Genomic DNA, 13,092 nt, shown 5'->3' with positions numbered 1-13,092 from the left:
CACGTATTACTTTCGTTTCTGCTGAGTGAGATCATTAGGCCACGCCCCCTTTTCTCCTACACATTTTGGCCGCCTTTCACATGAAGGACCAAAAATCCAACCTGATCGAGGCACGTGGACCGGAAATAACTCTTGCTTTATACTTGTAGTATATTCAAATAAATGTTGGAATCATTCATTATTTTATAATATTTCGAAACAAATAAATAAACACAAATTATGACTCTGCTTAACTAATGCACTTATATTTTTTAATGATTTCTAGTGCAATGAAACTTATAATACAATGAAAACACAGACACAATAAAAGTCAAGTCGAGAAGCTTTTATTGTCATTTTAAACATATATAGCTGACGCATTACACAGTGAAATGAAACAACGTTCCTCCAGAACCCTGGTGCTACATTAAAAAAACAACAATCACAGAAACAGAAAACATGGGGCTAAGGACTAGTAAGTGCCCTCGCCACATAAAGTGCATGTGTGCAACCTGGTGCAAACAGTACAAAGACAACACAAGACAGTGCAGACACCAATACAGGACAGTTCAAGACAACACAGGACAATGCAGGACAAAACACAAAATAACTCCAATAAACCTTTTGTAACGAGACAAATTGAACAAAGTAAACAAATAAATTATAGATTTAAATCACTAATTTATGTCAACAGGTTCCACAAAACTGGGTTTTTTTCATCTAAGTAACATTTATTAAGGTTTGTACACTTTATTTCATTCCATAAGGAGAATTATTTCATTCCAGATGGCATCACAGGTTGGGTTCTAAAAGCCTCCTCTGATCAGCTAGCACTGGTGTTCACTGAGATATTCAACCTCTCCCTCGAACAGTCTGTTGTGCCCTGATGCTTTAAACAGTCCACCATTGTTCCTGTCCTGAAGAAGCCCCAGCCCGCCTGCCTCAACGACCAACACCCTGTAGCCCTGACCTCCGTAGATGAAGTGCTTTGAAAGACTGGTCAGACTTCATCACTGCGATATTACTGGACACACTGTATCCACTACAGTTCGCATACCACCAGAACCACTCTACTGATGACGCAATCGCACATCTCCACACAACGATGAGCCGCCTGGACTGCAGAAAAAGGAATTATGTAAAAATGCTGGTTGTGGACTACAGTTGAGCGTTTAAGACCATAATTTCCTTCACGCTCACCTCTGCATTGGAGATACTTGAACTTAGCCTGCTGATGTGTCAATGGAGCTCCAACTTCCTGACAGACAGACCACAAGCCGTACGGGTGAGCAAACACACCTCATCCTCCCTCACCCTCAGCACTGGAGCTCCTCAAGGTTCACTGTACTCATGCATTTGGTACCTGGGCCTTCAGTGGGGACTTACCCGACCTAATCCACCTCTTTTAACTTTGGACTTGCACTTTAACTCTGGACTGTCACAGCACAGTGTCACCTTGTCACATTATACTGCTCTTTTTAATGTTTACATATTGTACAGTCGTAAAAAAGCATTCCACTACATGTCGTACTCTGTATGAATGTGTAACAAATACATTTTGAATTTGAATAAAGAGAATTAATTTTGTTGTTATTGACTGTATTGTGCTATTTATATTCCAAATTTTATTTGTTATTATTCACCTATTATTATTACAGTATTTTACATCATATTCAATTCTATATTATATTATGGCCATGTCCACAACTCTTAACCAAGAATAAAAAAGCCCAAAATATACATGACAAGACAAGTGTGAGCTTTTCCAATTCTTTATAATAATAATAATAATATTATTAATAATAATATTATTAATAATAATAATAATAATAATAATAATATGAAAAACGTTTTATTATTATTATTATTATTATTATTATTATTATTATTACAACAGTACGATCATAAATACAATCCAGCAGCCAATGAGGCGTCTATGTATTTTATATGTCTATGTTGAAAAGCACTGAAGTCTGAGTACTGTCGGAACTCAGGCCTCATGTCCGACCCGACGTATTAATTAAGTGGCTTAATACTCAAATCAGTTTTAGTTATTCACTAATCAATTACCAATAAGTTTTAAAACTTTAAATAATACATAAACAAAACAAATGAAGACATCTTCCAGTCACAAATGAGAAGGAGCAAGGTTTATTTAATCAGCTTTATTGCAGTCAGTTAAGCCCCGTCCCATGGAGCTATTGGGGGAAAACCATCAGCTTCAAATGCGAGTGTGAAATTAATATAAACATTCCTTACTTTTTATATCTCACACCTAGTAAAATTTACATATTGTGTCGAATATCTCCTCCCTAACAATTTACATACACAAATCATTTTACAAGAACTTGTATAATCCAACTATTTGCTTATGCACATTCAGGTAAATTCATCCTCTTTCGTGGAAGTCTCGTCTACCACTCTACAATTACAAAAAATATCTCTTGATAGCAACCTTTTCTAGCACTTTTGCAGAAAATAACAATGCAACAGATCATCCCATGCAATACTCAACCTTTTCTTAAAATCTCGTCTGGGTTTTTTCCTCTGTCTGCAAATCAATCTTTGTATTGTTTACACCTTGTCTAGTTATTTTTCTAGCTTTACAATCCAGGGCTTTAGTTTAAAAACTCTTTTCTCCAAATGTTATTCTTATTTTTCATAGCTTTTGTCTTTTACTCTGTCTTACTCTCATACTGCCTGCATCTTAAGCTCATGCTCTCATTGAAACATCTTACTTCCTGTGTGTTTTGGACATTTGATTTCATATACAACTCCCTGCAATTTACGTTATATATTTTCTGACAATATCTTGTGCATATTACCCTATTACTCTTCTCATTTTTATATTTTATATATTTTTTATGATTTTTTCACCTTTGTTTCTACTTGTGCTTTGAATATATATATGCTGTTTGAGATCGTATGTTCCACCTTGAATAACTCTTCCGGTTCATACTTGTGATGACTCTACTTAAACTAATCTCAAACTACTGATCCAGGCTTTTTCCCCAGGCTCCGCAGCCTGCATCCTGACCTGCTGCTGGGTAGGCTAGGGGCCTTCAGCGATGCAACACCTGGGGAGAGATAGCCAGCAAGCGTCTACTCAACCCTGAGCATCTTCCCATAGCCGCACTCCTTAATCCCTACTAAATTTACATAAAGCAATTGCAGGGGAAGGGTACGTGGTGCATATGTGGTCTCGAAGACCTAGACACCTTGGGAAAAACGGTAGGCCCCGGGGCTGAGGCTGTGCCACGGGATGCAGAAAATGCTCCTCCAGCTTGCTGGGAATATATTGCTTCCGCTCCTCGTCAGGCAAAGCTTAGTGACGGCCCGTGTCACTACCTCCAGGAGCTCCTCGAACAGCACAGGCTGTGAGGAGTCCATGGGCCAAATAGCATCCGTAAACTGTCCCTCCTCGGATGAAGAAAGACCCGCCGCAGCGGGAGATTTCCCTCGGGAACAGGAGCTTGGCCCAGCAGGGAGGCTGGAAGGACTCATGCATCTCCATGCCTTCTGCTTGGTCGGCCTTGGGTGCCTATTCGCCATATTTCACTCGTGATTCAGAGCATGAACAATGCGAGGCGATCACAAAGCATTTTCGACACAGCTCAATTTCCTGAAAGGGAACACTATTCCCTTATAAATATATCATGTTTAACATTCTCCTTTTTCTGTATCTTTCCTCATGTGGACACAAGTTTAATTAGCATGCAATTACACCATGGTCAGTAACACCATGATAAGCCGTTTTACATTTTAGATTTCTACATTCATTAGATTTGATAAACAGGGCAGATGATCAGTGGGGCTGAATTTTCACCTCCATCATTGAAACATGGGCTGAATAATGGATAAAGTTTCTCAGTGAAAGTCTGAGCAGTGAAAGAGTAGATATGAGACTTTGCATCAACATCATAGAAGGAGACCAGACCCTCCTCATAATCCACAAACACTCCAACCTTCTGAGGAGACTGTTTCAAGGAGAGGGAGACAGAGGGAGAATCACAAGCCTTATATTCAGTCTTATTCCTCAGAACCACACACCAGTATCCATCTTTAGGTCTGACTATAATCTGCCCTTTCCTGTTAATGGATTCTCTGGTGACTCCTAAATCCCACTCAGTCTTCCCTTTGACCTGCACCTCATAGTAAAATCTCCCTGAGGAGAATCCCTCCTTTCCCAGAACATAGACACAATAATCAAACCTCTCTGGATTATCAGGGAGATTCTGTCTTTTGTCTCCAAATGTAACTTGTTTTCCATCATCAGACAGGATGAGATAAGGATTTGCTGTATCAGGATCCAGAGTCACGTCCACTGAGAGACAGAAACACAGCGTACATCAGTTTTATCATCACACAGTGTGTAACAGTGAAGAGATATAGATATAGTCATGTGATCAGTAAGAGCTCACAAACCTGCATATTGTTGAATTCTCTTCAGTTCTGTTTGGAAAATAGTTTTGGAAAATGTTACATTGAGATTAAATACTTCATTATTATAAATAACATCAAAATACTGTAACAATAAACCAAAACACAAACATGGATAAAAACATTTCTGTTCTCAGGATCTTTATAAATTTCAGCTAAATGTAAATATTTCTTAGAATGAATCTTCTCAGAATAAACCCACAGTAAACACTGACCAGTTTCATCAATCTTCTCCATTTCCTGACTGAGAGTCTCCTGAAGCTGAGCCAGAGCTCTCCTCAGAGTCTCCACACTCAGATGAGAGGTAATTGTGATGGAAGTCCAGTCCTGGGTGTGTGGAGAGCTGCACAGTGACGGGTAAATCTACAGTACAGCAGGAGAGAGGAGAAACACCTCAGCATGGGGACCAACGTCCTGTCATGTGCTGCATTGCTATTGAGAAACAGAGGAACTCTGACCTGTAGGAGGTGGAGGTGATCCTCAGTGTGTAAGACCTGCTCCAGATCAGTGTTTCTCCTCTTTAGCTCACTGAGTTCCTGCTCCAGATCTTTAATGATCTCTTCAGCCTGCCTCTCTGCTGCTTTCTGCTGCTCCTCCATCACCTTAAGCAGCTCAGCCTGGCTTCTCTCAATGCAGCATATCAGAGCATTGAACATCTTCACAACATCTGCTTTCTCCTTCTCTGTGTTTATCTAACAGGAGACAAATCCAGATCAATCATTTCAAATGAATGTATCATGATTCTCCTAATGTGTTGTATAAAGGAGTTCTTCTGGAGGTTAGTTACTGTAAGAGACTCACTTTATTGACTTCTACAGAGTGTTTGATCTCCTCAATCTTCTTCAGTCGCTCCTGGATCTTCTGCTGAACCTTTGCTTGAGTCTTCACCAGTTCATTCTGAGAAAAATATGCATCATGTGTTAACTCATAAGCAGGGTTGGGCAGTAATGCAGTTACTTTTGACAGTAACTAATACTGTACCCCGTTACTTTTCAAATAAAAAACTCTGTTACCGTTACCGAGAGCAAGATAAGTTTTTCAAAATGGAAACATGCTTATTATTTCAGTTTAGTTAAGCAGAGGGAAAAAAGCATTTTAGTCAAATGTAAGCTGTGTCTTTCTGATTCAAAAGTCCTATTAACTGCTATAAACAGTAACTCCAATCTGTCTAAGCACCTCCAGAAACTACATGCCTCAACGAAGCTAGAAGCTAACCCTAACCTAACACTTGAAGTGAGTCAAGCCCCTCCAGCCAAACAACAGCGACTATGATTTTAAACAGACTGTTAGCCAGGGACAGGTCAACAAAGCTATTGCACGGTATGTTGTTGAAAACATGCAACCTGTCTCTACTGTGGAGTCACCAGCTTTCAGGCAGCTCGTTAGCATTATAACATGTTCAGGCCGTACACAGCTGTCAGGGTGCAAGCGAAAACAGAAGGCGGAAGCCGGAGTACAGCTCGCTCGAGTTTTAATACAAGTGTGAGGGAGAAAAAGACACACGAGCACACACACACAGACGCGCACACGCGCACACACACATACAAGCACACGGCAGTCCTTATGTTGAGAGAGTCCGAGGTGCGCTAGCTGACCCGAGATGCGCGGGGAGGTGAAGCGCGGCCGGTACGGTATTGTGGAGTCCGGACAGAACGGAATGGAAGACATAGACCATAGCAGAACACAAACAACCCATACACACAGTACGTAGCGTCCAACACATTCAATAACGAACGGGGCTAGGGAGTGAAAGAGGAGCTTATATAGAAGCGGGGTGGAGTGATGATGAACCCCAGGTGAGCGTGATTATGCCTGGAGCTCCAGAGAGAGTGGAGGCCTGAGTGATGATGAGCTCCAGGTGTGCGTGATTAAACCTGGAGCTCTAGGGAAAGTGGAGGCATAGAGAGCCACCAAAGGGGGCGTGGCAGGTGGATCCCTGACAACAGCAAATGGGACAAAAAACTTTTTCCATCTACTTGGATAAAGAATATTCACAAATGGAAAGTGAGCTGAAGACAACATTTGAGGGGCTATTTATTTTTCTTACCTGAACTATGGCATTAGGTAGGCCAGTTGCAATAATCAGGCCTTCTTTTATCTTCTGTAAGCTGTACAGCACTATGTGATTGCTCACAGCAAATGCTCACAGCAGAGTGTCACATGCTCATCCCTCACCCTGGCCCTGTTCAGCAAGCAGTCAAGAAGCCTGTTTCTCTCCGACAACACCAGACTTAAGCTCCTTCAATGTGCAGGATTTTTTCTGTTGTGAGGAAGCTGATGATACCTTCAGCACTGTGAAAACTGAAGCAATGACCTACTTGAGAACAGCCAAAACAGGGACGGAGATTCTTAAACAATTTCCCACAATAAAGGGAATTTCTCTGAAATTCAGTGCACCTGTTGAAAGTCTTTTCAGCCTGGAAAGTCTGGTACTGTCTCCAAAAAGGAACAAGCTGTCTGACCAAAGGTTTGAGAGACTTTTTCTCATGCGGTACAACCACGGGTTTGAAGGGTAAAACTCAATTCAGGTCCTTGCTAGTAAGCACATTTTGTAGTTTCAAATAAATAAGCACAAATTTGTTATTAAAAATATTTGTTTGTTAAAAATAAGGGTTAGTTTAGTAGCCACAGTGACATTTCTGTTATATGTATGAACACTAATTTTATGCATTATAAAATGCATTATGTTTACGTTTATATTATTCAGCTTGTGTAGTTATTTATTTCAGAAATCTGTGTGATATATTCAGTTTGTGCTGCTGGTCTGAATGAAATAAAATAGAAATTACTTTGTGTTTAAGTCAGTTTTGTGTTTGTATAGACCATAACACACAAAAGGGCATTAATGGGAACATTAAAGAAAGTTCTTTTAAAAAGTAACTAAAAAGTTACTTTTAACAGTAAAGCATTACTTGTTTGGTGTAAGTAATCAACAAAGTAATTGAGTTTTGAATGAAGTAACTAGTAACTGTAACTAGTTACTATTTCTTAGTAACTAGCACAACACTGCTAATAAGTCAGAGGTCATATTTATGTTTTACAAACATTATCCATCATAAATGTTCAGTCTCTCACCTTCTTCTCAACACTCTCCTCCTCTATAGGAACAGTGTTGTGGGTTTTGTGGTCTGTCTCAGAACAGAACTGACACACACACGTCTGGTCGTCTCTACAGAACAGCTCCAGGGGTCTCTCATGTTTCTGGCAGATGTAGTCCTCCAGGTTCTCCACAGGCTCAATCAGTTTGTGCTTTATGAGTTTAGCTGTAGTTTTATGAGGCATCAAATGAGTGTTACAGAGAGAAATTTCACAGTGAAGACAGGACTTTAGCGCCTCCAACTTGTCCTCGGTGCAGGAGTCACACAGAACCCTATTACTCTTGGGTGGAAACTGATCTGCAGCTCTGCTGGATTTCACCTGAACTGACTTCTTGAATGTAGAAGTAAGTGCAGAGATGAACATATTCACATCCTTATTCTTACACACTGGACACTGGCAGTGTGGACTGCTGTCCCAATACTCTTTTAGACAAATCATACAGAAGTTGTGTCCACATGGAGTAGAGACTGGATCAGTAAACACATCCAGACAGATGGAGCACTGGAGCTGATCTTACACAGAGCACTGCTGGAGGAAGCCATGGCTGATAAAGGAGATACAATGAAAGTGAATCTATATGGCAGAACACTTTACAAATTACAATCCAAAATGACACAAACTCTATCAGTTATTACTGATTTAAGCAATTCATAAAACTCAGTGTAGTGCTGTTAGAGGAAAACAATCAAGACTAGTGTATGTGATAAAAAGCAGAGTAACTGTTACCATCCCAAAGTTTTTCTTCCCAACTTCTGCAGAGACACTACAGTTCCAGTCAGAAGGGTGAATTCAGTGTTGTGAATGAACTAAATTTGGTCATTAACAAGTTCAGAACATCGCCCTCCCTCACAATCTCCCTCACTCTCTCATCATCATCACCATCACCACTGCTCTTCAAGTCCCCCACAACAGCTCAACAGTTCCCATCATTCCACAACCTTCTTCTTCATAAGACCAAAAGTAATCACAATTACCACAATCACTCCTGGCCATCGTAAGAAACAGTTGGAGAAGCTAAAGCATGGGAAAGATTCAATGGTCTGACAGAATCAGTTTTAGCATAGTGAAAGCCTGCACTAAGCAGATGTGTGGAATCTTTTAGCATAGATGATATTCATTTTGGACATCAAAAGCAATTCTGAATTTCAGCTCCAACTGGGAAGTGGTAGCTCAGTGGTTAAGGTGCTGGGTTGTTGCACGAAAGGTCGGGGGTTCAAGCACCGGTATCACCAACCTTGAGCTAGGCTCCTCATACTTGGTGTACCAGGGTGCCGTTTCATCTCTGACCCCAGCTTCCAAACAAGCTGGAATATGTGAAGAAAGAATTCCACTGTGCTGTAATGTATATGTGATTAATAAAGGCTATTTGAGTACAGGAGTTGTGAGGACATCTGTCCTGTCACCATAATGTCCCCTAATATTGCTCTGTAATCAGGTCAATAGTCCCTGTAAACCACAGGGTTTGTTCATCTCTTTCCTCTACACAGTTTATCAAATGACCACCTAATCCAGTTTGTTTTGAATATGGACACCAATGTAACTGATTCTCTCAACTCAGATAAATAGTGAATGGAGGGTGAGGCCAGGGGAGAAAACAGGAAGAATTACACACTTGCAGATGTGTCTAATCAGTGTTCTCTGTTGCAGTGAGGAGGGGAAAAGGATACGAGTAGTGAGAAAAGGGGGCTTCGAGAGAGAGACCCAGAGAGACGGGTGTGGGTGTGTGTGAAAGGGAAAATACATAATAAAAAGGCCTAATACAGTCAAACTTGTCGCCACCCTACTGGTCTTTCTTCCCCTAAACCATTTGATCTCCTACTCCTATAAACAAACTGTTATTGTAAAGCTGAAGGCACACAATTGTAAAGTGTGTCTTTAGATGTGGTAGCATGACATTTTCTCTTGACTTGAACCAGGGCCTGCTCTAGATATTTGGAAGACCTAGAAACATTTTTATTGGAGCCCCCAGGCCTCCTTTCTTACACCTTTCAGAAAAAAAGCCCTTGACCCTCTGGAGTCTGAATTGCCGCCGGCGCCCAAACGTGCTTTTTTTCAGATGCCAGCAAAAAGAGCTGAAACTGCTCGGTCATATTTGATCAGAAATATCAAAGTAATACATCATTTAAATCTGTAAAGGGTCTACTTTCATTTGTGTATGCTCACTACATTAACAAAACGTTGTATTTTTTTTAAATGAATAAAATAGTCAGGGTGCGCCATCTGTCGCCTTTGTCTGCGTAAACTTTGTTTAGAAACACGTCATCAAAAGCGCTGAAACTCGCCAATAGCCGACACACGGAAATAAAAAATATATCTTTAGACAGCTTAAAAAAAACATATGTTTTCAATGAATGTAAATCATGTAAAACCAAGTAGAGGCACAGATTTTCCACCGCAGCTCATTATCTGATAATGAGCTGCGAGCGGACACGCCCCCCCGCTATTCACAGGTAAAACAGTTCACACGTTGAGTCACACACACACACACACACACACACACACACACACACACACACACACACACACATGCCCCCCGGACAGTGGCATAAAACAATGCCAGAGAATTTACCTTTTCATCTGAAGAAGATTGCGATTCTGATGAGGAGCGTTTGCATTTTGAAGAGCGAGGACTTTCCAGCAAGTTGCTATGATGAGTAAGTTATTTAGTCTTACATTCTGATCATTTAAACTCATATTGTTTGTAGACATCTCTGCCTAGCTTTTGTCAGCATGCCTTTTAATGTTACAACAAATATCCACCAATATCTGCTCATTTGTAACATTAACTGTTTGTGATTGTATGCCCTAAATATTGTTGATGTTATATAGTTATATTTTAGCCTCAGTTCAGTTTTGGTTGGTGTCACTGATCATCCTGAAAGGCTGTTATGTAGTGTTAGCTAGCAGAGATGTTCCCAAATGCTGAGGTGTAAATGCTATATGTACAATGCATGCTAACAAATATATATTGTTCAAGAATACTTGAACATATGCAAACAACTTTACCAATGACACAGTTAGTGATGTTCGTGTGTGTGTTTTATAAACAGATGTGATCAAGCACCTGCTCCAAAAAGGGCAAAGGCAGCAAACAGACAGTCCACCATGTCATGGAAGGATCAGACAGATAACGACACAGTTCCACAGACTCTGCGATTCCTGCCTGTACGTGAACCTGAACCTCAACTGAGGTCTTCTGACTCTCATTCTCCATGTAGTCTATTTAAAATGTTTTTCCCCTGACAGTGTTGTGTCAACTCTGTGCCACAACCCAAATGCTCAAGCTGCCAAGTCAATAGCCAAGGACGCAAATACAAATGGAGAGATGTAACCGTGAGTGAGATGTATCGCTACATTGGGCTCTTATTTTACATGGTAATGGTAAAGTTGCCCTCCATCATAGACTACTGGTGACAGAGCAGTATTTTCACAGTTCCCTTTCCAGCAACAATTATGTCAAGGGACAGATACAGGAACATTTCGTGGAATGTACACATGAGTCACCCAGATGCAGACAAAGAAAACAACAGAAAGAGTGGCACATCTGAACATGACCGTCTGTTCAGAGTGAAACTGATTATGGACACAATCCGTAAGACATGCAAAGCAATTTATCATCCTAGAAGACATTTAGCCGTGGGTGAGAGGATGGTAGCATGCAAAGCTAACACTTGGAGGACACAGTACGTAAAAGCCAAGCCGACTAAGTGGGTGTTCAAGTTGTTTGTTCTTGCCGATTCCTCAAATGGATACACTATTATTATTTAATGCATAGTATTGTAGCCCTACAGGCTGGGATTTGCAGAACCCTACTGTAGTGTATTGTGTTAGTTTTTGTTGCACTCTTTATTTTTTTATACATACTGTACTGTATTGTTTTATTGTTACACAATTCCCTTTTTAATGCTGTCCTTGCTAATGTGTATTTTTAATAAACACAAAGGAAACATTCCTTGTTGTAGTACTGTACTTCTCACTGTGATCCTGGCTCAGTGATCCACAGCTCATTATGTAATCGACAGCTCATTATGCGACCCATTGTCTCTGAAGCTGTCAGTCACAGCATGTCGACGCCTCTTCGCATATGGCCTTTCAAAGTAGAAAGTGTTTTTTAAATTTTAAATCAAAGTATTGTTTAATGTGAATGAGCAGGCAGGATGATTTTCACATGATTAAAAATAAAAAACCTACATTAGAAGCTCTGTTCTCAAAAAGTCTTGGGGAAACAGGTTTACTATCGGTTTTGTGGCCTTATTTCAGTGAGTTTTTTTTTTGCTTTTTCAAAAACCACGCATAAACCTTATTTTGTCAAAAATACAAACAAACACATATAAGTTGTTTACATATTATGGTAGCCCAGTTTGTTCTGAATACAGTGTAATAAGTCTTTTGTCAATAATAAATTTTAAAAGCAACTAAAAAGAAACAAATGTAAGAGCATGTCAAATCTCTCAAGGGGTCAAAAACACCCTCAGACTCCAGAGGGTTAAAACAATCATCATCTTTGAATATTAGTTAAACTGTAACTGAGGTCGACATTAAAAAAAAAAAAAGGAATAAAGGTATAAAAGATCATCTGGACCAGCTCTTCTCCTTCTTTCTTGGACATGACATGTGATTAGCTATGCTTCACTATAAAATAATAATTTGTTTTGATAATGTTTTTCTTATTATTTTTATAAATGATAACTTTAGTAAGCTTAAGATTATAATTTTATTATAAATTACTCAGATACACACACTGACTAAATCACCCAAGACTTTACGTAATTTGTTCAGTAGATGATTTACAGTAACACACTGACCCACTATTTAGGATAATTAACATTTTTGTCTCCTCTATACAGAAAATGGGGATACAATGCCAAACCCGTATAAAGCAAGTGGCAGCTTTGTTGAACTAAAAGACCCAAACCTGTTCCAGCATGACAAGGCCCTTGTGCACAAAGCAAACTCCATGAAGATCTGCTTTGCATGGGTTGGAGTGGAAGATCTCCTGCTATAGAGCTCTGCCCTCAAAACTATTGAACACCTCTGGGATGAATGTGAACACTGACTGAACCCCAGACTTCCTCACCTACATCAGTTCCTGACTTTACTAACACCCTTGTGTCTGAATGATGTTATGCTGTATGTACTGGTGCTTGTTGTATGTGTGTACTGCATTTTCCCCCTCAGGGTTTGCTATAAATAGACACGGGACACGCTCACTGGGGTACAGAGTGTCGTCAGGTTTCTGGAGTTTTCCATGTCATAAAGTTTGGAAGAGTCTGGATTTACTCATTTATTTGTTTATTTCTTATAAGTAAGTGTTTGTGAATCCTGCATGAACGCTCGCTCACAATATTTTTAATAAAAATTAACTAAAAGAAACATATATATAATATATATACTTTATTATCTACTTGAACATCATGTAGTTAGTATTTGAGCTTTTCCTCCTGATCACTGACAGTTTACCTGCTGTGGCTTCAGTTCCTTAAAGAAAGACTGTAAAAGCTTTAAACTGAAGATTGTGTCCTGCTGCAACCTGCTGAATCCTGATCTTCAACCGCATTCACGCTTTACTTTCGC

General features: G+C 39.9%; 2 protein-coding genes across 2 annotated transcripts in view; both read right to left on the bottom strand.

The window, feature by feature from the left end:
* The window catches only part of LOC124386821 (nuclear factor 7, brain-like), a 56,246-nt gene that overhangs the window by 4,566 nt on the left and 38,588 nt on the right, over nucleotides 1–13,092 (bottom strand).
* LOC124387557 (E3 ubiquitin-protein ligase TRIM39-like) lies at nucleotides 3,702–8,798 on the bottom strand. Its single transcript, XM_046851969.1, has 7 exons — nucleotides 8,783–8,798; nucleotides 7,495–8,030; nucleotides 5,221–5,316; nucleotides 4,878–5,111; nucleotides 4,635–4,782; nucleotides 4,405–4,431; nucleotides 3,702–4,303 (listed from the first exon to the last, which is right to left on the bottom strand). The coding sequence occupies exons 1-7, from the start codon at nucleotides 8,796–8,798 to the stop codon at nucleotides 3,759–3,761; spliced, it is 1,602 nt and encodes a 533-aa protein (XP_046707925.1). The 3' UTR covers nucleotides 3,702–3,758.

The sequence above is a fragment of the Silurus meridionalis genome, chromosome 6, assembly GCF_014805685.1.
Source record: "Silurus meridionalis isolate SWU-2019-XX chromosome 6, ASM1480568v1, whole genome shotgun sequence".
NCBI lineage: Eukaryota > Metazoa > Chordata > Actinopteri > Siluriformes > Siluridae > Silurus > Silurus meridionalis.
Note: the sequence above shows the minus strand (reverse complement) of the source record. Positions and strands in the feature narration are given on the sequence as shown.